Here is a 21,343-nt window from a genome sequence, read left to right as displayed (position 1 = left end):
AATTCTAAATACGAAGAATAGAACTCCAAGGGGTCACACTAATGCGGGCTCGGATATCTAGGACTTACAAAGTTTGTTGGCTTCGAACCTTGGTACATACTAGTAGTACAGCGAACCTCCTCACTAGTATGTGCCGTACAATATTGGGAACTAGTGGCTTTCAAAGAATCAAGCATGCAACGGGGGCACACGACCATGGCACAACGAAAACCTGAGACGTGTATCAGAGTATTATCAGACTTTGCGAACCAAACTTGTCCATAATATCAAGATAGAGTGACTACTTTCACGACGACTAGCGCGCTCGGTTCACCTACCGGATTGCGAATTGCTGGCACGATACCTCTCCGCCGCCTCCTGCGCCTTCTTCTCCCTCCACTCGCAGCCCTCCCTATACTCGCATGTCCTGCGCGTGTCCCATCAGCAATTACGAACGAACGATCTAAAAAGCGACTCACATGCAACGCCTGGTGAGCTCCACGCTTACGCCCTCGGGTGCCCGTCGCCCGTACCACCAAGCGAGGACGCGCGCGAGATATCCGTCGAGCAGCGTGTCGTCGAGCTCAAACGCCTTCGTCCCGATGATCCGTGCCTCGACGTCCAGCTCGGCGACCGTCATCGTCTCGTTCGCCTCCACAAGATCGTCCGAGCGTGCAGGCGATGCGGGCGCGGTCTTCGTCCCGCCCCCTACGTTCTCGCTCACTCTACCCTGCGCACTCCTATTCTTCTCTCCAACGGCCTCCGTCGAGTCGCCGGCCGCCACCGCGGACGCGTCTGGGCCTACGGCGGCCTCCTGTAGTGCAGCAACATTCTCGATCCGGGGCAAGAGTGACTGTTGAATCGCCCATGCCAGCTCCGGATCGTCCTCGAGTGCGTCCGGCACTGCTGCCACCTGCGCCTCCCCCTCCAACGTCGTCATCCCGGGCACCTCGGATATCGGGAGGCCGAACGGGTGCGTCAGCACGCCCAAATCGCCCTCCGTCGCCGCCCCAGAGCGCACCGAGTCCTTCAGGCTCTCGAGGATCGCGCGCGCGAGGTCGTCGTCGCCGTCCGTGCCCGCGACGCCCTGCACATCGTTCACGCTAGCCTGAATCGCCGCAGCGAGGTCCTGTGCTTCTTGCGACGAGAGCTCCGTGCCCGATGGTGCTGGTTTGGCCCGTTCTTTGTCCTTGCTGCGTTTCCTTGTGGGCTGGCTACGGTACACGAGCGTGAGTGTGTTATGGACCGTGACCACGTTGAGCGCCTCGACGGCGTGCGCCCAGGCTACGGTGAGGTCGTTCAGGCAGCTGAGACTGTCCGCACTAGACTGTGTAGCGGTATCCGTAGCTTCAGTAGGAGTGTCCTGTGTGACAGCTTCTGGAGCGAGTCCGGCTTGGGTAAGGAAGCCATCGGAGAACCGGCGCGCAGGATCGACTCCGACGCGGGTCCATAACGCCGCGAAGTCGAGCGGTGTCGGTGCCTGGACAAAGGGTGCGCTGGGGGCGAGAAGGTTGCTGAGAAGCCGGTGGTAGAGCATGAGCTGGACGCGGGACGCGAGCGTGTCTTCGTCTGGCGGCAGAGCCGGGCGTGTGCGTGTCTTTGTGTCTGACAAATGGAGGGAGTACTCTGTGGGCTCTGTTGCCGGAGGAGGTATACTGGCGCGCTTCCCCGGGGAAAAGAAGTTGGTTATTTGGGCCTGGTCTTGGACTGCATCGTGCTTCGACCTCTTTGTTGCATGTTTGGAGGGAGTAGAGGGAGGCCCGCGTTTATTAGGACTACTCGTTCCTACCCCCTGGTTGTGGGTTTCTTGCGTTGTGAGTGGCATTGGTTTACGTGCAATCTCGTCCTGTGGCAGGCTGTTAGAAAGAAGCGCGGTTACGTGAGGGCGTGCATACTATAATCCCGGTGACGACCTGGTCCTGCACTACACCAAAGACCGGCATTTCTCTCTGTGGTTCAGATGCGTTAGGAAGAATGACATACGATAGCGACAGCCACTCACGCAGTACCCATGCGTCATAAGGGTGTGTAATGAAGAAAGCATATTGACCAATCTGTGCCTAAAGTTGAGCGCTGATCTATATACTAGCAGAAACACTAGAGGGTACCTCAGACCCCACCGTTCCTCCGGTGTGGTTACTTGCACAGCAACAACGTCGGGTTGCACTTCCCGTTCCAAGACTTTATGCACAGACTAATCATAAGTTAAGAAAGTATTTACTGACGCTATAAGAGTCTGACCGACCTTTCCGCGTGATACAGTGCGATCGTTCTGGGCTGCCACATTCTGAACGACGCTTATGGTCTTTCCTTCTGCAGTCACAAAAGAGGTGGGACGATCTTCAAGCTTCTTGTACCGCTTCTGGCGTAGGCCGTAGTCGAACTGAACCTCACACCTGGACCAGAATGCATAAACAAAGTGCACTGATGACCTTGCTGGGACGGACGGACCACGAGGGGCCGACAAGGTCTGTTACAGACAATATGCCGCCATTCCACTTGCGGAATTCCTGGAAAGGTGCACGCCGACTCGATCCCTTGAACAGGCGGCGAGTATTAGCGCTGTTGGGCTCCTCAATGCCAATTTCAACACGAGGACCTCCGTTTCGGCCGGCTCTTCCACTGCCGCGGCTATTGCTTCTTCTTGGCTCTCTCGGTTGCTGAGCCTGTACCGGAGTAACGGGCGGGGGTGATATGTCGGGTGTATGTTCGCGAACAAGCGCGTCGATGTGCTCAAAGTCTTCCGCTGTGAATTCGGAAAAGTCATACGAGTCGAACTCGTCAGGCAAAGACTGCTCGAGCTGTGACTCTTGGCTCGATTGAGGCGTAGGAGTTGAGGGAGTGGTTTCACGAAGGGTGTGAGCGGATATTGCTGCAACTTCGATGTCTACTAAGTCCTGGTGGTCGATAGGGGAGTAGAATGCGTCGTATTCATCTGTGTCAGGCATCTGTCGCGCGCAAGGTAAGTAGGCGAGAATGTGAAGATGAGCATTGACGTACACTCTGTACTTTACGACTATGTGCTCTAACAGAGATGCGCAGAAAGTAGCATCCCTCAGGGCAATGGCGAAAGAGGAGGAGAGGCAAGACGAACTTCGTTCGCGATCGGTTCCGCGAAAAGTACATGTGGTCAAAAATGGCTCGACGATACCTGTCTTTTTGACGGGATCTTTACTATTTCAGGTAATTAGCCGCTGTTTCTCTCTACCTTCAAGGGCCGTTTAAATTTGTGACCGAACGCTGAATTACAATGGGCAGGAAGCAGTGCATGGACTGACCCGAGACTGACCGCAGAAAACGTCCATATTTGCGAAAACATCATATGTGACATATACAGTACAAATAACAGATACACTATGTACGATATGTACGATATTTCTGGTCGGATCTGGCTGAGCACTGTCCTTTGCCGGGTTGGAGTACCCACCGATAAAGTAAGCAAAGCAAATATAAACGTACATTGATGCGGAACAACCAAGCTGGTTCATGATACCGGGGCTGTTTTGAGTAGTCACAGCCCGATTGGCGTGCTCGGCTCACCACCCGCCTGGGCACCGCTCGCACGACACTTCTCCGCCTCCTGCGCCTGTTTCTCTCTCCACTCGCAGCCCCGGCTATACTCGCATGTCCCGAGCCCGTTCCATCAGCAGTCATTTACGGTCATTTAGGGACGCGACTTACGTGCAACGCCGGGTGAGCTCCCCGCTGACGCCCTCGGCCGCCCGCTGCCCGCGCCACCACGCGAGGATGTGCGTAAGGTACCTGTCGAGCAGCGCGTCGTCCAGCTGGAACGCCTTCGTCCCGATCACCCGTGCCTCGACGTCCAGCTCTGCGACAGTCATCGTCTCGTGAGCTTCGACGAGCTCGTCCGATGGCGCGGGCGACGCAGGAGCAGTCTTCGTCCCGCTCTCCACACCCTCTTCCTTCTCTGTTGCAATAGTGCCAGGCTGCTTGTCCGCGAAGTTGTCGTTCGGGACGCTGGGATGCTCCCCCTCGGAGGCTGGAGTAGCGTGCGCATCGGTGCCATCCGCGACCTTCGTCATTGCTGCGGCATCTTCATTTGCAGGCGGGAGCGACTGCTGTATTGCCCGCGCGAGCGCATCCGGTGCAAGCGGCGCAGATGCAGAGCCTTCCGACAGCTTGGACGGGCCCTCCAGTGCCGTCGAGCCCTGCGCCTCCTGAGACGAAGGCTCCGTGTCCGCTGACGTCGACTGACTTTGAACCTTGGAGCGTTTCCGTGTGATTTGGCTGCGGTACACCAACGTGAGGGTGTGGTCGATCGCGGTCACGTTGAGCGCCTTGACGGCGTGCGTCCACGCCGTGGTGAGGTCATTCAAGCAACTAAGACGGGCCGTACCAGCCTTTGCGGCGGCCGTAGTCTGGGCAGGAGCGTCCCGTGAGGCAATTTGCGCTATGAGTGGGCCGGCCTGCGTGAGGAAGCGCTGGGAGAACCGCCGCTGGGGATTGGCATTAACGCGGCGCCACAGCGTGACAAAGCTCAACGGTGCTCGGGCCTGGACGGTAGGTGCAGCAGGAGCGATGAGGTCGCTGAGAAGTCGATGATAGAGCATGAGTTGGAAACGCGAAGAGAGGGTGTCCTCATCAGGCGGCAAAGTCGGCTCTGTGCGTGTCTTCGTGTCCGACAGGTGGAGGGTGTATCTCGTGGGCTCCGAGCCTGCTGCCGGCGGTGCTGTACTGATATGCAACCCCGGGGAGAGCGATGTGGATGTTTGGGGCTGGTCCTCTGATGCGTCGTATTTGATTTTCTTCGCCGCATGTTCGAAGGGAGGAGAAGGGGCCCCACGTTTGCTGGGAATAGCCACATTCTTGGTATCGGGCTGCGTCTCGAGTTGCGTAGGCTTGCGAACAATTTCATCCTAGGTAGGGTATTAGGAGGAAGTGCAGCAGCTTCAGGGTGCACGTACTATAATACCGGTGACCACTTGATCATGCACTATACCAAACACCGGCATCTCTCTCTGTGGCACAAAATCTCAGCGAGATCCACAAGACAATGTGTATAGTCACTCACGCAGTAGCCGACCTTCATCAAAGTCTGCAATGCGACGAGCATGTTGATCAATCTATAGCATATGTTTGGCGTTGATCCGTGTGACAGAACGATAGCTCAAAGGCACCTTAGACCCCAGCGCTCCTCCGTCGTCGTCGCTTGCACAGGGGGGCTGTCGGGTTGCACTCCTCGTTCTAGGGCTTTGTGTATAGACTACTTCCAAGTTAGGAATGTTTTCTGGCACTGTGAGAGTTCTACCGACCTTCCCGCGTGCAACAGTGCGATCGTTCTGAGAGGCGAGATCCTGGGCGACGTGTATGGTCTTTCCTTCCGCAGTCACAAAGGATGCAGGACGATCCGCCAGCTTCCTGTGCCGTTGCTGACGTAGAGCGTAGTCGAACTGAAGCTCGCACCTGGGCCAAATTGAATGAACAGAATGAGCTGACAACCGAGTCGGATGGACGGACCATGAAGGACCGACAAGGTCTGTTACGGAGAGTATACCGCCTTTCCATGAGCGAAATTGTTGCAAGGGCGCACGGAGACCTCCATTCCCGCGGCCTCTTCCGCCGCCCCGGCTATAGCCTCCCCTTTGTCCTCTTGACGATTGGGCTTGCATCGCATTGATGGGTGGCGTCGACATGTCGGGTGTCTGTGCGCGAACGAGCGCGTCGATGTGCTCAAAGCTTCCGCAGTGAATCCGGGGATTCACACGTCAAACTCGTCGGACTGTAAGTATTCGAGCTGGGTAGCTTGGCTAGGTTGTTTAGGTGTAGAGGGTGTAATGTCACAGAGGGCGAAGGTAGCAATAGCTGCGACTTCAAAGTCAACTGAATCTTGATGTTAATAGGGGGATAGAAGGTGTCGTATTCTTGGGTTTTAGGTATCTGTCGCACACACCGTAAGTGAAAGGATTCAGGGACCTGGGTACGAGACGCACTCTCTGTAATCTACAGCGACCATCTGCACTCGTAGGCTTGTGGGTGTAGTGGCATCGCGGGAGGACGGTGGCGGGGAGAAAGGAGGTCGCGGAGTCCGAGAAGGGACGATTCGAACTTGGCTCGGTGGATGCCGTTCAGGGCGGTGTGCGTGCGTGCGATCCAGATCGGGATCAAGATCTGCGTACAATCCGCGCGGCCTCCTCCCACGTGCTTTCCCTCTCCCACCATGCGCGCTATCGTCCCGACTCCCTCTCTTACCTCGCAGTCGTCCCCGAGCAGAAGTGTCTCTCCAATCACCGATGCGTCTTGCTTTGCTCGTTCAACCATGGTGGCGCGGATTTCCCTTTTTGTCGGACATGGTCGATGACTGCTAGGCACTCCAAGCTGCCCAAACTCTGACGGCTCGTGCGAACACCCGACCTTGAGCGACGGCCTGCAATAGCTCTTCTCGTCGCTGTCCATATGGTCGACCTACAGTTATCTTCTCGCCGGTGACACGCACGTTCCATCAGGACACGAGCTCCCGCTTTCTGGGTCCCATAAAAGACTTCGCGCCATGGGAGTTCCCCAGCACATTCGCCCCATCTACCGCAGCCATGAAGCAGTGGGCGTATGCAGCAGCCGCACTCGCGGTCCAGATCGCGCTACCAGTGCAAGCCGTTAGCATCACCGACATCCAGGGCCCGGCGTTCATATCTCCCCTGAATGGACAGACTGTGAACAACCTGACAGGCATCGTAACCGCAAAGGTGCGTCCAACCTCGCTTACTTCGTTTGCGCTCTAATGCTGCTCAATGATCCAGGGGACCTCTGGATTCTGGATTCAAGGTCCCGCGGTACGAAGCAATAGTGTCTCTCACGGGTTGAACGTCTTCACCAGCTCCAAAACCATTTTGGCCTCTGTCGCCGTCGGGGACTCCATCTCCCTGTCCGGGGTGGTATCCGAGTTCCGCTCGAGCGGCTCCCCAGACAACCTCTTTGCGACGGAGCTCCAGTCTCCCACGAACATCGTCGTCCTCTCTTCAAACCAGGTCGTCACCCCGGTTCTCCTCGGGACTGATCGCAGCCCCCCAACGCGCAAGCTGAGTGCGCTCGACCCCGGGAATGACGGATGGCTCGCCGTCCCGAACAATCAGAGCCGTATCGACACTGTGAACGCGACGCTAGTCCCTGACCAGTTCGGAATGGACTTTTGGGCGAGTCTGGAGGGGCAGCTTGTGACGGTGCCGTCGCCGGTCGCGCTTGACTTTGCGAACTCCTTTGGCGAGTTCTGGGTCCACGGAGACTGGCCTGTGACTGGGAAGAACAGCAGGGGCGGGCTTACCATCAGCTTCGGTAAGACAGCGGACTTAAAGACACAAAGCAGGCTAACTCACGCACTTTATAGCCCTGGGGTCGGACGGCATTCCGGACGCAAACCCCGAGGTCATCATTGTAGGCTCCCCTTTGGATGGCACGAAGAACCCGGCGGTATCTCTTGGCAAGACGTTCTCAGACATAACTGGAATTGTCGCTTACCAGTAGGTTACTTCCTATGACTAACGTTGAGCGTTTTCTTAGCGTCCCACTTGAACAGATTCGGATTCTACTACATTCTGCCCTTGACGGCGCCTACGGTGCTCACTACGCCCGACCCTACCATCCCGCCATCTACCATCAAGCCCCGCGCACAAGTCTGTACGCTCGTCATCGGTGACTACAACGTATGTCCCCCGTCTCGTGTTCGCCATTTCGCATTCTAACGCAACCACCCACAGGTCGAGAACATGGCGCCGACGACCGCCCACCTGCCTACAGTCGCGAACCACATTGCGAACTTCCTCAACTCACCCGACCTCATGTTCCTTCAGGAGATTCAGGACAACAACGGGGCGACGGACGACGGCACGGTGAGCGCGAACGTCACGCTCGCGACACTCGCGGCCTCGGTTGCGAGTGCGGCAGGCACCACCCAAACGTACGGCACCCTCGACATCGCGCCACAGAACGACAAGGACGGCGGCGAGCCGGGCGGTAACATCCGCACCGCGCACCTGTTCAACTCGACGAAGCTCCGCCTCGTCCCCGGCGCTCCCGCAGGCGGCGCTCTGGATGCGACGAAGCCCGTGCTCGGGACCGACGGCAATGTCACCCTCACGTACGCCCCCGTCCTCTCTTCATCCGCGCGAGCTGACTGATGTGCCCGCACAGTTTCAACCCCGGACGCATCGACCCGACGAACTCCGCGTGGGACTCCAGTCGCAAGCCGCTCGTCACGCTGTGGGAGACGACCAACGGCGCGCGCCTCTTCACCATCAACCTGCACCTCACCGCGAAGCTCGGCGGGACCACCACCCAGGGCAACGCGCGTCCACCCGTCAACGGCGGCGTCGACCAGCGCATCAGCCAAGTCCAGACCGTCGCAGTGCGTCCCCCTCATCATCGCGTCTTCTCTCCCCAGTCGTGAAACTGACCGCACACGCGCAGACGTTCGTCAAGGCGCTGCTCGCGCTGGACCCGAACGCGAACATCATCGTCGGCGGGGACTGCAACGAATACGTGCAGACGCGCGCCGTGTTCGCGCCCTTCGACGGGCTGCTCACCGAGTTCGACGTCGCCGTCGACGTCCCCCTCGCGGAGCGCTACACGTACCTCTTCGACCAGAACAGCCAGCAGCTCGACCACCTCTTTATCTCGGACGCGATCGTCGCGCGGGGCGACCTCGCGGTCGAGCACGTGCACGTGAACAACTGGGCACCGACGCTCGCCGCGCGCGCGAGCGACCATGACCCGACTGTTGCACGCGTGAAGATCTGCTGAGTGGTGTGGGATACGCGTTGTGTTATGTGATGTTCGATACATGTTCGATATAAGTTGTATGTAACAATACAGACAATCGCATATGTACATGTTGCTCTTTAAGTTTCATGTCGGAGAAGGCGCGCGCGCGTCTTCGCCAACCTCCTCCCCAGCCATGCTCTTCCGGATCTCCTCCTGCAACGCATCCGCAAACTCGCCGACATCCCGCCCGCTGCTCATCGTCAGCGCCTCAATCGGCACCATATTGGGCTGATGCGCGGGTGCATTGCGCGCCGCCGCGGGGTGCGCTGGGGAGTCCACGACGCGCAGCTCGAGCCCCTCGCGCGCGAGCAGAATCGCGTGCAGCTCCTCGTACGTGAACAGCAGCGGGTCCGTGCGCGGGAGGTACGGGTTGAAGTCGACGATGTGCCCGCGCGAGAGATCACGCGTGAGCAGGAAGTCGAAGGTGTCTGTACGTGTCGGCGGAGGCGGAGGCGTGCGGGGTATGTTCGGGACCGACGGTTGATAGGCGAATGAATGTGCGGCCGATATGCAGAAGTGATGGGTTCGTGAGCGACGTTGGAACACAATGGACGGATTGGGACGTACAGTCGCCCTGGGTCTGCTCCCACTTGCCCTTGATGTGCGTCTCCCAGAAGTCGGCGACCGCCGCCGCGACCTTCTCCTGCGTCTCGTGCTCGTTCCAGAAGTCGTAGTAGTTGGGGTCACGCTGGGAGATGCCTGGGAAACGCACATATATCAGGTCCTGGCGCTGCGTACGATGTGCTGCGCGCGGCGGATGGACGCACCAATCAGGGTCTCCTGTCGCACGAAGCACCGGAGCTCCCTCGCGCGGTCGACGGGGTACCATTTGCGGAGGACGAGCTCGAGCTCGTATGGGCTGGAGGCATCATCTGCGGCCGCGCGTGCGGGCTCGCAGTCGGCGAAAACGAGCTCCGGGGTGAGGTCAAGTTGGACGAAATCGGAGGATTTTAGAAGCAGGTACACGTCAGCGGGCGTCGTGCACTTCAGAGGGGAAGAGGCGGGCAGGATCCAGGCCGCGTCCTGTGAGTTGCATTAGCACTCGTTACGGCGATTATGGGGACCTGTAAGAGTATGGTGCACCCGTAGTTAAAGTATAGGTCTGGGCACGAAGGGCGGTCCTCTTCTCAGCTCTGCCCATACTCGCCAGGCCGCACCCGTAAGGGCGTGCGGACCCAGGAGATTTTGGTTGCGGGTGAGTAGGTGTACCACCTCCGTTTCCCGCCGACTATGCGGAATATTGGAATGTCTTTCCCGCGAATTATGCGGTCCTCAGGGCATTTGCTGAGACCCAGTAGTACGGAGCCTTTTTCTGGCGGCCGCCCCTTAGTGCGTACGAAAACGTAACGTTTCCGCGCAGCACCGGTATCGATTTAGCACGGCTGTCAAAGGTCCGCAACCATGCATGGAACACGATAAAAGAGACAGCAACGCGCTGTACTCACCCTTGGAGACGAGAAGTTGAGCTTGGGGAACACCGCGCCATATTCCGCCACGGCTGCGCGGATCTTCGCGTCCAGCTCTGGGAACGCAAACTTTACGAACTCATCGTCTTCATCCTCCGCGTCGCTGGCATCCTCGTCATCGGACAGGGTGCTTTCGGCGGGACTACGCCGGGTAGCGAGTCGGTGTCAATCGTATTGCCGAGAGAGACATCCGCGACATACTGACAGGTCTTCCGCGCCTTCTGGGACAAATACGCCGTCCGAATTCAAATACTCGCAGAAAGCCGCTGAGAGTGGTCGGACTATGGTGGATTTTATGCTGTGATCTGCGAAGCGAGGATACCAAGACGAGAATTGGAACGCAAGGAGAGCATCAGGGGAGTGCGGCGGGAAGAGGGCAGGGGTGGAGACGGGCGCAGGCATGTCGGAGCCGGGGATGGTGGCGGTCAGTATCCGAAGGGCAATATTGATCGGCGGCGGAAGGGAGCGCTGCCTAATCGGGACTAGTGTGAGCTACGCGAGGACTGAGACTAGGGTTAGGGCTGCGCGGGAGCACTTTGCGGATGGCCGGATCGAGCAGTCGGCGTCCACGGGCAGGGTTGGATGTCGGACGGCGGGCCATGGTGACCCTCGCCCAGTTCACACACCCGCCTTCCGCCCTCCAACCTCCCAAAGCGACTGGGGAATGCCTCTCCCTTTGCCTCCCTACCACCAGCTCCCGTCATAACACGACGCCCTCCGTTCCTCGTCCCCCACGATGAGTTCAACCAACTCAGCCACCACCACAACGGAGGCGATTGCCACCACGCACGAGCTCACGGAGACGTTTGGCGTACTCTTGATCGGCTTCATATTCACCGTGACATTATACGGGCTCACCTTCTTTCGTGAGTGCATACAATCACCCCGGCATGAGCTCGGATGACCTTGGCGCCACATAGAAACATACATCTACTACACGCGCTTCCCTCATGACGAGCGAGGAATAAAATACACCGTGAGCATCACTTGATGGCCACATGTGTTAAGCCCTCTGTATTGACCTCCGCTGTCTGTTAGGTCGGTCTACTATGGTACGGTCTCCGACTACTGTACCTCCAGGACCAAAGCGGCGGGCCACAGGTCACAGCGACCTCCGCCGCGCCGCTTTAGGGGGTGTGTCCCGCGTCACAGTCGCCCCCGCCGCTTCAGCGGCGGCGAACCGACGCCGGTCACACTCCAAAAAGGCGTTTTTGGCGGCCCTGCGGGGCCCCGCGCCGCTTTGCCTACCGGGCGGTCACAGGCACCGCCGGTCGCGCCGCTTTGGACGGTCGTGTCCGGCCGGTCACACCCCAAACCCTCCGCCGCTTTGGTCCTGGAGGTACAGTATCATTCCAGGCGCTCGTGTGGGGCTGAACGAGTATGCGGTCATAGGGCACTAGACACAGCAATCACAACTCTCAGTGAGTGTCTTCTAATCCGAATTTTTAAATGCTGTTTTCTAATACATCATAGTATCACACACGTACGCACTCTTCAAGTTCACATGGTTCAACGACTCACACTCGCTCAGAATATACTGCTACCTGATCACCGACTTCATGCTAGCATTTCCGCTACTCACCACAACAAAGCACGTGTGTTATGTCGTAGAGGGCCGATATATGCTTACAGTTCTCTGCGCAGAACATTCATTGTCAGTCCTCTAGCATCGCACACGGTCTCGTCCAGTTTCTAACCTTCATGTTATGACCTGTTCAGTCAGAAGAAGCGCTCTCAGTAAGTCCATCGTAGCTTTAGAGGGAACATCGCTCACATGGCATCGCAGGTCTTTTTGGCATTGGTTGTGCAGTGGTATGTGCATCTCTCAACACTATCACTCAGCGCTCTCATCATCATGTAGTTTCTATGCTTTCCGTATATGGACAGGTTGGCCGACTACCTCCCTTCATACCAGCATATACTCACCCACTATTCAGTCAGCGGAAAGCGCTCCATGATTCCTGCTGTGATCGTACGTCTTGCTGGTCATCGACCTTATACCACGACCTAATTCCGACAACATCACAGGTCACTCTTGCACTCGCAGCTTTCGGTGAGCTCTTGGCCGAAACTGTACTGTACCTCCAGGACCCAAGCGGCGGGGGGTTTGGGGTGTGACCGGCCGGACACGACCGTCCAAAGCGGCGCGACCGGCGGTGCCTGTGACCGCCCGGTAGGCAAAGCGGCGCGGGGCCCCGCAGGGCCGCCAAAAACGCCTTTTTGGAGTGTGACCGGCGTCGGCTCGCCGCCGCTGAAGCGGCGGGGGCGACTGTGATGCGGGACACACCCCCTAAAGCGGCGCGGCGGAGGTCGCTGTGACCTGTGACCCGCCGCTTTGGTCCTGGAGGTACAGTAATAGCCCAACATATCATGTTTGCTTACAAGTTGTCGTGTACCATATAGCATTCAACCTGGGTGAGTTTTGAGTAGTCGAATAGCCTACATAATACTAACAAAACCCCTTCCGTAGCGAGCGTTGCTAAAATGTTCGTTCGCCCACCGTGGTGTGCCTCTGCTTTTGCTCATCAAATACGTATATAGGACAGATCAAATGCTGTTTTACCAAGTGGTCTCCAAGAGTGTCAAGGCGAGCCACCACAAAACGCGAACGGTCGTAATATGATGGCTGAATAAATTTGTTCTTACAGCTCACCAAGGCGATCTGCTGGGGTCTCTCGGTCGGCGCAAATATCCTCATCGCCACATCAATGCTTTGGTATCTACGCCCGTCCACCAACCCCGGCATGGCTACGTGAGTCGAGACGGCGACCCTGAACGAGGTCTCCTGGCTAAACTTGCACTGCGCCCCGGACAGACCCGATGGATGGTACGAGCAGATTGTCGTCTACGGCGTCAACCGCGGCACGAGCTTTGCGTACGTTTTCTCCCCCTCGATTACCCTTCAGACAATGCTGACCGCGTCGGTTCATACAGCATTGTGCAGACAGTATCTCTCATTACTGTAAGCTAAGACGCTTTGCTATGCTTAACCACGTGTGCCTGATAATGAACCGCCAGATCGTCACGATGCCCAACCAGCAAATATGGATCCTCTTCCACTGGGTCGGCAGCAAAGGTACGTCTCCGGTCCTCCCACCACGCGTCCTTGCTCACACCACACCCCCACAGTCTACATCAACAGCATTCTATCCATGTACGCCCCCTCCCTCCTCTCCCTTCCCCATCCCCCCCTTCCTACCCTACTAACGCCCACCCCCCACCCCCAGGTTGAACTTCCGCAACACGCACCGCGGGCGCGGCGTGCCCGAAGAATCGAGCCTGAACGCGCACGCGCACGACTCGGACGGGCGCTCGGGCACGATCACGACGCGCTCGGGCGGCAGCGCCGGCCAGCTCGACACGTCGCTCAGCGTGCACTTCAACGTGCCGACGGAGAGCAAGGGCGGCGGCGAGGCGCTCGGCATGGGCATCGAGCTCGACCTCGTGGACGCCGCGCGCGGCGACGCGGAGGGCGCGTCGTATGGCGACGTGGACGTGAGTGGCTCCTCTTGAACCTGGGCAGGATGCTGACGCTGGCGTGCGTGCAGATCGGCGAGAAGGAGAAGGCGGAGTCGGCGAGCGTCGCTGCGTTCGGGGGTCCGAGGTACGCTCTGTCGCTTCTTCCCTATCACAGCAGCTCACGGACATGAATACAGCAAACCACGCGACATCGAGGAGGAATGAGCCCCGCTAAAATGTACAGTCATCCGTTCGCTTTCCTGTCTGTTGCTCTCTCGCATTTGCATTCGTTATACGGACTCGTACCACCCCCACACACTAGTCCGCGTCGTGCACATATCTCGTACTTTGGTTGTACCGTGTCTGTAACATACCACCACACTTTCTCTCCCGTGCACTTCGCGAGCCGCACCCGCACCCTCGAGCTACTACTGCTGGGCGGCCAATATCAGCGCCTCCGCCGCCTTCGAGCGCGGTGTGACGGTGCACCGACAGTCCTCGGGGTACCTGCGCATGACCCACAGTCAGCAAACGCCGCCCCCCGAACCCAGCCGTAAAAATGCGGGTGCACTGACGATATGATGCCGTGCGTCTGCTCGAACCTGACCGGGATCGGCGCGCCGTCCGCGTCGAGGGGCGGGCTGATGTCGAACACGTGCAGCACGGACGCGACGGTGATGAACAGCGAGTCGAGCGCGAAGTACCGCCCGGGGCAGATCCTGTCGACGACGCGGAGTCAGTGCTTGGGACTACTGCTGGGGAAAGACAGTGATGGCGGTTGCTTGCCTCCTCCCGAACCCGAAGGCAATCGAATCTGAGCCGAAGGCAACAGCAGTCGAGTCTAGTGGTATGTCGCCATCGCGCAGAAAGCGCTCCGGGCGGAACTCGTCCGGGTCTTCGTACGTAGCGGGGTCGTGCAGCATCGCCCTGTGCACATCCGGGTGCCGTGAGCTACGCCGACCGTCGTAGGAAAGAACAGACGAACGCACCACGTGTTCGCGGCCACGGTCGTGCCCGCGGGGACGAAGCACCCGCGGAACACCTCGTCGCGCAGCGTGCGGTGCAAGAGGCCGAGCGGCACGACGACGCTCCAGCGCAGCGCCTCCTTCACGATCGCATGGATGTACGGGAGTGCGTCGCTGTCGCCAAAGTCTGGGAGGCGGTCGGGCCCGACGACGGCGTCGAGCGCGTCCTGTGCCTTGCGCTGGACGTCGGGGTAGAGCGTCATTGCGACGAAGACGGCTTGCAGCGTCGAAAAAACCTGGTGAGAAGCCGCACGGGCTCAGGTAAGGATGCGTGACGCGAAGAAGCAGTTTGAAGCGTGCCCACCGTGTCGGCACCGCCTGCGTGATAGCACTGGCATGAGCATGCAGGCTGGGATGCAACCACATCGGACACCAGACGACGAACCTTCCGCAGCCGTTGCGCATACGTTCTTCAACATGTCTTCCGTCTCGTCGGAAAGTTCGTTCGACCCGGCGCCGTTCGCTTTCGCCCTTGCGAACATATCAGCGATGACACATGGGCGCGATTCGCCCCGCTCCTTCATCGGTGACCGTTCAGAGCATCACCGGCCACCTTTCTCCCTAGAAAACGGAAGTCTATGCTTACCAGCGCCTCCTTGGCCTCGTCGAAAAGAACGTGCTTCAGATATTCGTTCGCCACCTTGCATTCGGCGAAGACTTTTTGGAACCCCGCACCGGGGAACCAGGAGGGCATGTGTCGCAAGATCGGGAACACCTCCACCGCAAAGGCTCCAGGTGTAGATCTTCTGGTAGTCTCCAAGGCAGCGCGAGGGATTGCGATGCGCTCATCGTTCTCGTCCACGATATCGACACCGTAGACCACCTTGAGAATCGCACTCGCGGACATGCTGTTGACATCTTCTGTCAAATGACAGCGTTAAAGGCGCCAAAGCTCGCTGCGGCTTACTGTCCAATACGGTCCGTCGGGTCGGGGCACGAGTTGAGGAGCGTCCTGAGAAACTTGTGCACTTCGGCGCGTTGTATCGGTTGGTATTTTGAGACCACGCCTGGATGGAAGAACTGCCAGAATTCTCGTCGGTGCTGCCTCCATCGCGGCCCATATTGGAAGAGGCCGAAGTTCGATTCCTGCCCTGAGCTGTGTACACCGGAAGGTTAGTTGAGCACATCACGCTCATTGCTGGCAGCTTGAAGCTAAGTGTTCCGCAGTACTTACAGTCCTATCACTGGATTCACCGGTCGGTCTGAGGTATTGGCGGAACGCTTGTCGAGGATCTCGCGCGCCAGCTCTGCGCTCCCGATCAAGAGGAGGCGTTTACCAAAGACTCGCAGATAGATGAGATCACCTGCCATGAGAGATTTGAGATCGCATGGCGTCATACAAGGGCAGAAGTACTGACCGTATTTCTTGCGCATGTCCCGGAATCCTAGCCAAGGCCTGACTTTCGGGAGGTCAAACACATTGCCCACGATGGGGAGGGGTCTAGGACCCGGCGGCAATGGAAGCCCTTGCGAGCGTGCCTTCCAGTCCCAGAGCGAGCGCAGGTACCTCAGCGAAGCGACACAGGAGGCCACCAGGAGGAGAATGACGTAGGCTAGGATAGACGTGCTGAGGATTTCCATGGTAGAGAGCTGTTCCCGGAGTCTGAACGCCTCCCTAGGGTCCAGATTTTGTACTGTGCTTTCGGCACCACCTATCGGCCGTGGCTACTCCAGAAGCATGGAAGTTGGCCATGGGTGGGCCGATGGCGGTCCGCATCGTTCGCTTGACCTTCTGCACTGTCGTCAGCTGAGCCAGGTGTGAGCATACAGTACGCCAAGACACCTTTGAATAGCGCCTCTTTACGTGGTGTGGCCGTGTGGCCGTCGTCTTAAGGCATTGTGAATTCCCTGGGGAGCAGAAGGGATGCCGCGCCACTCGCATCCTCGTAGGACCAACTGTATGATGTACGTCAGAATGATGTAGCGGTATAGCTGAGGGAAAGCAAGGCTGACTATGAAGGAAGAATGCTCACAGGATGGCATGGCGCGAATGGAGGCCCTAGACCCCGCTTGTTGTGAACCACCCTTGAACTTCATTTAGAGTTCGCCCTGCTGAAGAACCAACCCACAAATAACCCATCTCAGGGCACGAATAACCAAGTAAGTGCGCCATCAGGATTAGGACCCGGTCCACCGTCGGAGACTGCCGTCGAAAGGAGTGTAACGCCCCCGACCTGAGAAAGTTCGCAGAACTTGGCTGGCTCATATGCATCCACGGAGGGTGGACTGGCAACGTGTCCTCCCCAATAGCATGTACTATACACTTTAGTCACCTTCTCTCGTCTCTTCATTCCGCAGCAATATTCAAGCCGCAAGCGTCGTCCGCTTCCCCTCGACCTTTTTGCCAAAACAAATTCGGTACATGAGTGGTTACAGTCCTCCCAGGTCTTGTGCGGCTAATATCAGCGCCTCCGCCCGTTTCGATCGCGGTTTGACGGTGCAGCGGGAATCTTCGGGGTATCTGCACAGCAATTAGTGAACCTTGTTTCAGAACCTAACCGTAAACAGTAACAGGAATACTGACGACAGGACTCCGTGCGTCTGCTGGAACGTAATGTGGATCGGCACCCCGTCCGCATCGAGCGGCGGACCAATGTCGAATACGTGCAGCGCGCACGCAACGGTGATGAACAGCGACCCAAATGCGAAGTACCGTCCGGCGCAGATCCTCCTGCCAAACCCGAACGCGAATGACGCGGGGTCGAGAACGGTCGGGTCGAGCTGACCATCGCGCAGGAACCGTTCCGGGCGGAACTCGTCCGGGTCCTCGTACGCTGCGGGGTCGTGTAGCATGGCCCTGCTCGTGTCACGGGCACAGTAAGTGATCTGTCTACACGCGGAGTCCTCTGGCACGCACCATGCGTTCGGGAGCACCGTGGTGCCCGCGGGGATAAAGTACCCGCCGAACTCGTCGTCCTGCATAGTTTTGTGCGCGATGCCGAGCGGCGCAACGACGTTCCAGCGAAACGTTTCTTTCACTATCGCATGGATATAAGCGAGCGCCTCGCTGTCGCCGAAGTCGGGGAGGCGGTCGGGCCCTACGACAGCGTCCAGTATCGCGTGCGCTTTCCGTTGCACGACAGGGTAGAGGGACATCGCGACGAATACCGCTTGTAAGATCGAGTAGGTCTGTAACCCCACAATGTGAGTTGGACGCCGTTTTTACATACTGCAAGCCGATGGTGGACGCCCTCGATGGCACACTAACCGTGTCCGATCCTCCTGTACGACAGAGAATATGATCAGTTTGAATTCTACATACCCTAGCCACTGCGCTGCTCACCGTCAACGGCAGTCGCGCATACATTCTTTAGCAGCTCCTCTTTCTCCTTTGAGATGTTGCCCGGTTCAGTGTCGTCCGTCTTCGCTCTGGTCAGCATATCGGCGACGACGCAAGGTCGGGATTCGCCCCGCTCCTACGTAATCCAACGTCCTATATGTCAGCAACCACATCTACTACTTGTTTGCAAGCAAAGGATGCGACTGACCAGCACCGCCTTGGTCTCATCGAACAGGGCGTGCTTCAAGTAATCGTTCGCCGTCTTGCTCTCGGCGAAAATCTTTTGAAATCCCGCTCCCGGGAACCACTCGGGCACGTAGCGCAAAAATGGGAAGGTTTCCACCAGGAAACGGCCGGGGGTAGCCCTCCGTATGGCGTCCAAGGCGTTGTGCGGCATAACGATACGCGGGTCATTCTCGTCTACGATATCGATGCCGTAAACGACCTTGATGATGGTTCCTGTGAACAAGCTGACATCGCGCGTCAAATGGAGCCTGAACCACCGGCTTGGATATCTTACTGGTGTATGTGGTCCTTCAACCGCTCTGGCGACTTCAGAACTTTGCCGAGGAACTTGTGCCCCTCCGTGAGCTGCATCGGCTGGTACCTGGAAATCACCCCTGGATTGAAAAACTGCCAGAACTCGCGCCGGTGTTGCCTCCAAAGCGGGCTGTACGGGAAGAGACCGAAGTTCAAATCTTGACCCGAGCTGAGCGTACGCAAATCAGTCGAGCACACTCAACGGTCGTCATGCCCCGCCTGGTGTCGACTCACAGTTTTATCACCAAGTTTGAAGGTCGGTCCGAGGAAATGGCCGAACGTTTGTCGAGAAACTCGTGGGCAAGCTCTGCATTCCCAATCACCAGCAGCCCCTGACCGAATACCCGAAAATACATGAGATCACCTGCAAGATAGTCAGAATGCGCGTTCGCATAGATGGGAGAAGGAGCAATGACCGTAATCCTTGGTCATATCACGAAATCCCAACCAAGGCCTGTTCTTCGGTAAACCCAGTACATTGCCGACGATAGGTAAAGGCGTCGGACCCGGTGGTAGAGGGAGGCCCCGCGAGCGTGCTCCCCAGTCAAGGAGCGACCGCAGGTAAACCAATGAGACGGCACAAACGATCACAGGGAGGAGGGTGGTATATGCCGGGACGAACGCGCTAGCGGTGTCCATGATGAAGGCGATACCGGGCCACGGTGGGTCACTGGTGCACCTTTATATAATGTGTACTTTCTGCATTACTTAGTAGCTTTAGCTACCTGTAGAATGATAGCGGGCACGATTTGGGGCGCGTGTTGGCGGTCCGCATTGTTGGTCATTCGGTGTCACCTGCACAAGTCGTGAGAGAGGACCACGCCAGATTTCACTGATTGAATAGCGAATGAACTGTAGGTTCCATGTCAATGCTGCAGATTCGATCTCGCGTTAGGGTGACATCGCTCCATGCACCCCGTCACAGTAGCCATACTACGCAAGATGCAGCGCATGGCTGGGAGAAGGCAGGGTCGGTATAAGGGGAGGGCATTCACACGAGTGATATGGCGTAGACAAGGTGCCAATAGGCTCAAGCCCTGGGTTACGTATCGCCTTGATAAGTACTGCGGATGGAGAGCGATGAGTAAAAAACATACCTCCAGTACAACCGCTACCATTATTTTGTTTGTGTATGATTCGTTGCTTATAGTCGTGTACTTAGCACGTTCTCTTCCCGGCGTCGGTGGTTGTGGTAGATCTTGGGAGGGCTATCTTGCTCAGAAGCCCCAATGGTCAGCAGCGTGAAGGAACCCATAGAGCTCCAATGCATCCACGGAGCGCGGACCGGCGAATCTGCCATCCCCTTAACACGTACTGTACAACTTGGATCCCGCCATGTTACTGAGTGCAGTAAATACACGAGTGAGACCTATGTGACCATGCAATCAGTCCGAAAGCTATGCTATAGTTGCGTGAAGAAGATAACGAGAATGTGGGCCTAGCTGAGCTTCCAGCGCTGCATCGTAACCTGTATCAGCCGCGCCATGTCCTCCTTCGCCTGTTTCTTCGCGCTGTCCGTGATGCCCTCCAGCGCATCGAGTTCGTCTGGCGTCGTCTGCAGCGGGTTGAACTCCAGCACGTGTCCGTCCTTCGTCTGTACTGATAGAAGGGCTGAGACGGAAGGGGCACTTGCGAGGGGGAGCTGCGAGGAGTTCGAAGCACCGCTAATCCTCGTATCAAGGCTGCTTTGCGAGGCCACGAGCGTGCTGGCCTGGGAGGTAGAGCGCGAGTGGCCGCCGTGCGAGGCGACTGAGGTGTTGGACGCGGAGCGCACCACAATGCTGCGTTGTTTCTTCAGCTTGTTGCCGCCGGGGACCCCGAGTTTGCTGAGCCCACGAGACCCGTCAGTATCTCCTGGTAGACTGTCATTCTCCGTGTCGGCCCCGTCGCCATCCGTTACGGCTAAGTTGAACCAGTTCTTGAGGTCGAGCTGGTACGGGTTGGCCAATGGCGAGCCGTTCGCACTGAGCATGTTCTCGTTCTTGCGCGGCCAGCGTGGATGTGACGCTTCGGATGCGAGTGTAGGGTTAAATGTGGACGAGGAGGGGACGCGGGACGCGGGGCGGACGGTTTGAGATGGTTTGCTGGGGGAGGCGAATCTCGAGGGCGTGCGGGGAAACTGAAGTGATTTGTTGGTGCCTTTCTGTGGACTCGGGGAAACGGCGCCCGAGGGTATGCGGCCAAGAGGGCGGCCTTGGGTCTGCGCACATGAATATGCGTTTTGATAGAGGAGGTAGGCGTGCATACCTTCGCTGGGGTCTTGGTAACAGGCAGGCGCGTCTTCGATGCGGTAGTGGGCGCAGCAAACGACGAAGGTTTCTTCTTTGGCGTAGCGGCCACCGTACGAGCTACATAAGCGGTCAGCGATGCCATCACTGCTAAACGCAAGCATTGTACCAGTCTTGATCGCTCTTGAGGACTCAGTGTGGCCGAGTTTCCCGTCGAGTTTGTCCTCCGTCTCCTGCGACTCTATCCATTTGCGCTTCCGCGTACCCGCATCGATGGTGTTGTCCTCCGCGCCCAACATATCCCGCTTCAGGCCCTTGACGCACTCTTGGATGTCTCCGTTGTACTTCGCGAAGTCCCGGAGAGTGACATTGCGCACGATGCGCGGTATACGCAGAATGAGACCCTCCTGGTGTCTCCGGAAGTTCTCGAGCGCGTCGGAGAGCCAGTCCTCGAACTGGCGAGTCTTGTGCGCCACTTTGAGGCATGTTTGAGTTTAAGACGTTGACGCGTGCGGTAGCGTACGGACCTTCCAAATCGAGATTGGCAAGCAGTTGCTCCTTCTCCTCCGCGCTATACTTACGCATACGTGAACC

The 21,343-nt window shown here is 57.8% G+C and overlaps 8 protein-coding genes across 8 annotated transcripts; 2 read left to right on the top strand and 6 right to left on the bottom strand.

The window, feature by feature from the left end:
* Window positions 1-309: 309 nt before the first annotated feature.
* TRAVEDRAFT_71603 (uncharacterized protein) lies at window positions 310-2,927 on the bottom strand (the record flags this gene model as incomplete). Its single annotated transcript, XM_008039680.1, has 7 exons — window positions 310-406; window positions 459-1,825; window positions 1,875-1,928; window positions 1,982-2,033; window positions 2,088-2,173; window positions 2,225-2,375; window positions 2,431-2,927. 7 exons carry the CDS (start codon window positions 2,925-2,927, stop codon window positions 310-312), a joined length of 2,304 nt encoding a protein of 767 aa, XP_008037871.1.
* Window positions 2,928-3,363: 436 nt separating this feature from the next.
* On the bottom strand, window positions 3,364-5,738 carry TRAVEDRAFT_58347 (uncharacterized protein). The gene is made up of 7 exons (XM_008039368.1): window positions 5,458-5,738; window positions 5,253-5,403; window positions 5,118-5,203; window positions 5,012-5,063; window positions 4,905-4,958; window positions 3,661-4,856; window positions 3,364-3,593 (listed from the first exon to the last, which is right to left on the bottom strand). Exons 1-7 carry the CDS (start codon window positions 5,631-5,633, stop codon window positions 3,491-3,493), a joined length of 1,818 nt encoding a protein of 605 aa, XP_008037559.1. The 5' UTR covers window positions 5,634-5,738; the 3' UTR covers window positions 3,364-3,490.
* Window positions 5,739-6,521: 783 nt separating this feature from the next.
* On the top strand, window positions 6,522-8,730 carry TRAVEDRAFT_71601 (DNase I-like protein; the record flags this gene model as incomplete). The annotated part of the gene is made up of 7 exons (XM_008039679.1): window positions 6,522-6,680; window positions 6,735-7,266; window positions 7,319-7,451; window positions 7,508-7,634; window positions 7,689-8,068; window positions 8,122-8,335; window positions 8,398-8,730. The coding sequence occupies exons 1-7, from the start codon at window positions 6,528-6,530 to the stop codon at window positions 8,728-8,730; spliced, it is 1,872 nt and encodes a 623-aa protein (XP_008037870.1). The 5' UTR covers window positions 6,522-6,527.
* A 105-nt stretch (window positions 8,731-8,835) lies between these two features.
* TRAVEDRAFT_122501 (D123-domain-containing protein) lies at window positions 8,836-10,619 on the bottom strand (the record flags this gene model as incomplete). Its single annotated transcript, XM_008039678.1, has 5 exons — window positions 8,836-9,179; window positions 9,319-9,450; window positions 9,519-9,774; window positions 10,197-10,359; window positions 10,423-10,619. The coding sequence occupies 5 exons, from the start codon at window positions 10,617-10,619 to the stop codon at window positions 8,836-8,838; spliced, it is 1,092 nt and encodes a 363-aa protein (XP_008037869.1).
* A 334-nt stretch (window positions 10,620-10,953) lies between these two features.
* On the top strand, window positions 10,954-14,064 carry TRAVEDRAFT_71599 (uncharacterized protein; the record flags this gene model as incomplete). The annotated part of the gene is made up of 20 exons (XM_008039677.1): window positions 10,954-11,083; window positions 11,138-11,193; window positions 11,256-11,287; window positions 11,862-11,871; window positions 11,937-11,954; window positions 12,004-12,029; window positions 12,079-12,104; window positions 12,155-12,189; window positions 12,246-12,270; window positions 12,621-12,632; window positions 12,688-12,703; window positions 12,759-12,798; window positions 12,866-12,969; window positions 13,033-13,092; window positions 13,152-13,179; window positions 13,236-13,293; window positions 13,347-13,369; window positions 13,443-13,712; window positions 13,766-13,821; window positions 13,874-14,064. The coding sequence occupies 20 exons, from the start codon at window positions 10,954-10,956 to the stop codon at window positions 13,899-13,901; spliced, it is 1,053 nt and encodes a 350-aa protein (XP_008037868.1). The 3' UTR covers window positions 13,902-14,064.
* Window positions 14,065-14,104: 40 nt separating this feature from the next.
* TRAVEDRAFT_46884 (PAH-inducible cytochrome P450 monooxygenase PC-PAH 3) lies at window positions 14,105-16,282 on the bottom strand (the record flags this gene model as incomplete). Its single annotated transcript, XM_008039238.1, has 10 exons — window positions 14,105-14,183; window positions 14,252-14,395; window positions 14,475-14,603; window positions 14,666-14,937; window positions 15,006-15,019; window positions 15,087-15,219; window positions 15,288-15,549; window positions 15,609-15,797; window positions 15,876-16,005; window positions 16,060-16,282. The coding sequence occupies 10 exons, from the start codon at window positions 16,280-16,282 to the stop codon at window positions 14,105-14,107; spliced, it is 1,575 nt and encodes a 524-aa protein (XP_008037429.1).
* Window positions 16,283-17,071: 789 nt separating this feature from the next.
* Window positions 17,072-19,160, bottom strand: TRAVEDRAFT_46883 (CyP450 monooxygenase; the record flags this gene model as incomplete). Its single annotated transcript, XM_008039237.1, has 9 exons — window positions 17,072-17,162; window positions 17,226-17,498; window positions 17,559-17,830; window positions 17,910-17,923; window positions 17,985-18,117; window positions 18,190-18,451; window positions 18,502-18,690; window positions 18,756-18,885; window positions 18,938-19,160. 9 exons carry the CDS (start codon window positions 19,158-19,160, stop codon window positions 17,072-17,074), a joined length of 1,587 nt encoding a protein of 528 aa, XP_008037428.1.
* Window positions 19,161-19,959: 799 nt separating this feature from the next.
* Window positions 19,960-21,334, bottom strand: TRAVEDRAFT_122090 (uncharacterized protein; the record flags this gene model as incomplete). The annotated part of the gene is made up of 4 exons (XM_008039676.1): window positions 19,960-20,721; window positions 20,769-20,869; window positions 20,919-21,224; window positions 21,277-21,334. 4 exons carry the CDS (start codon window positions 21,332-21,334, stop codon window positions 19,960-19,962), a joined length of 1,227 nt encoding a protein of 408 aa, XP_008037867.1.
* Window positions 21,335-21,343: the final 9 nt, after the last annotated feature.

The sequence above is a fragment of the Trametes versicolor genome (genome assembly GCF_000271585.1).
Source record: "Trametes versicolor FP-101664 SS1 unplaced genomic scaffold TRAVEscaffold_5, whole genome shotgun sequence".
Classification (NCBI taxonomy): domain Eukaryota; kingdom Fungi; phylum Basidiomycota; class Agaricomycetes; order Polyporales; family Polyporaceae; genus Trametes; species Trametes versicolor.
This window is presented reverse-complemented; position numbering and strand designations above follow the sequence as displayed.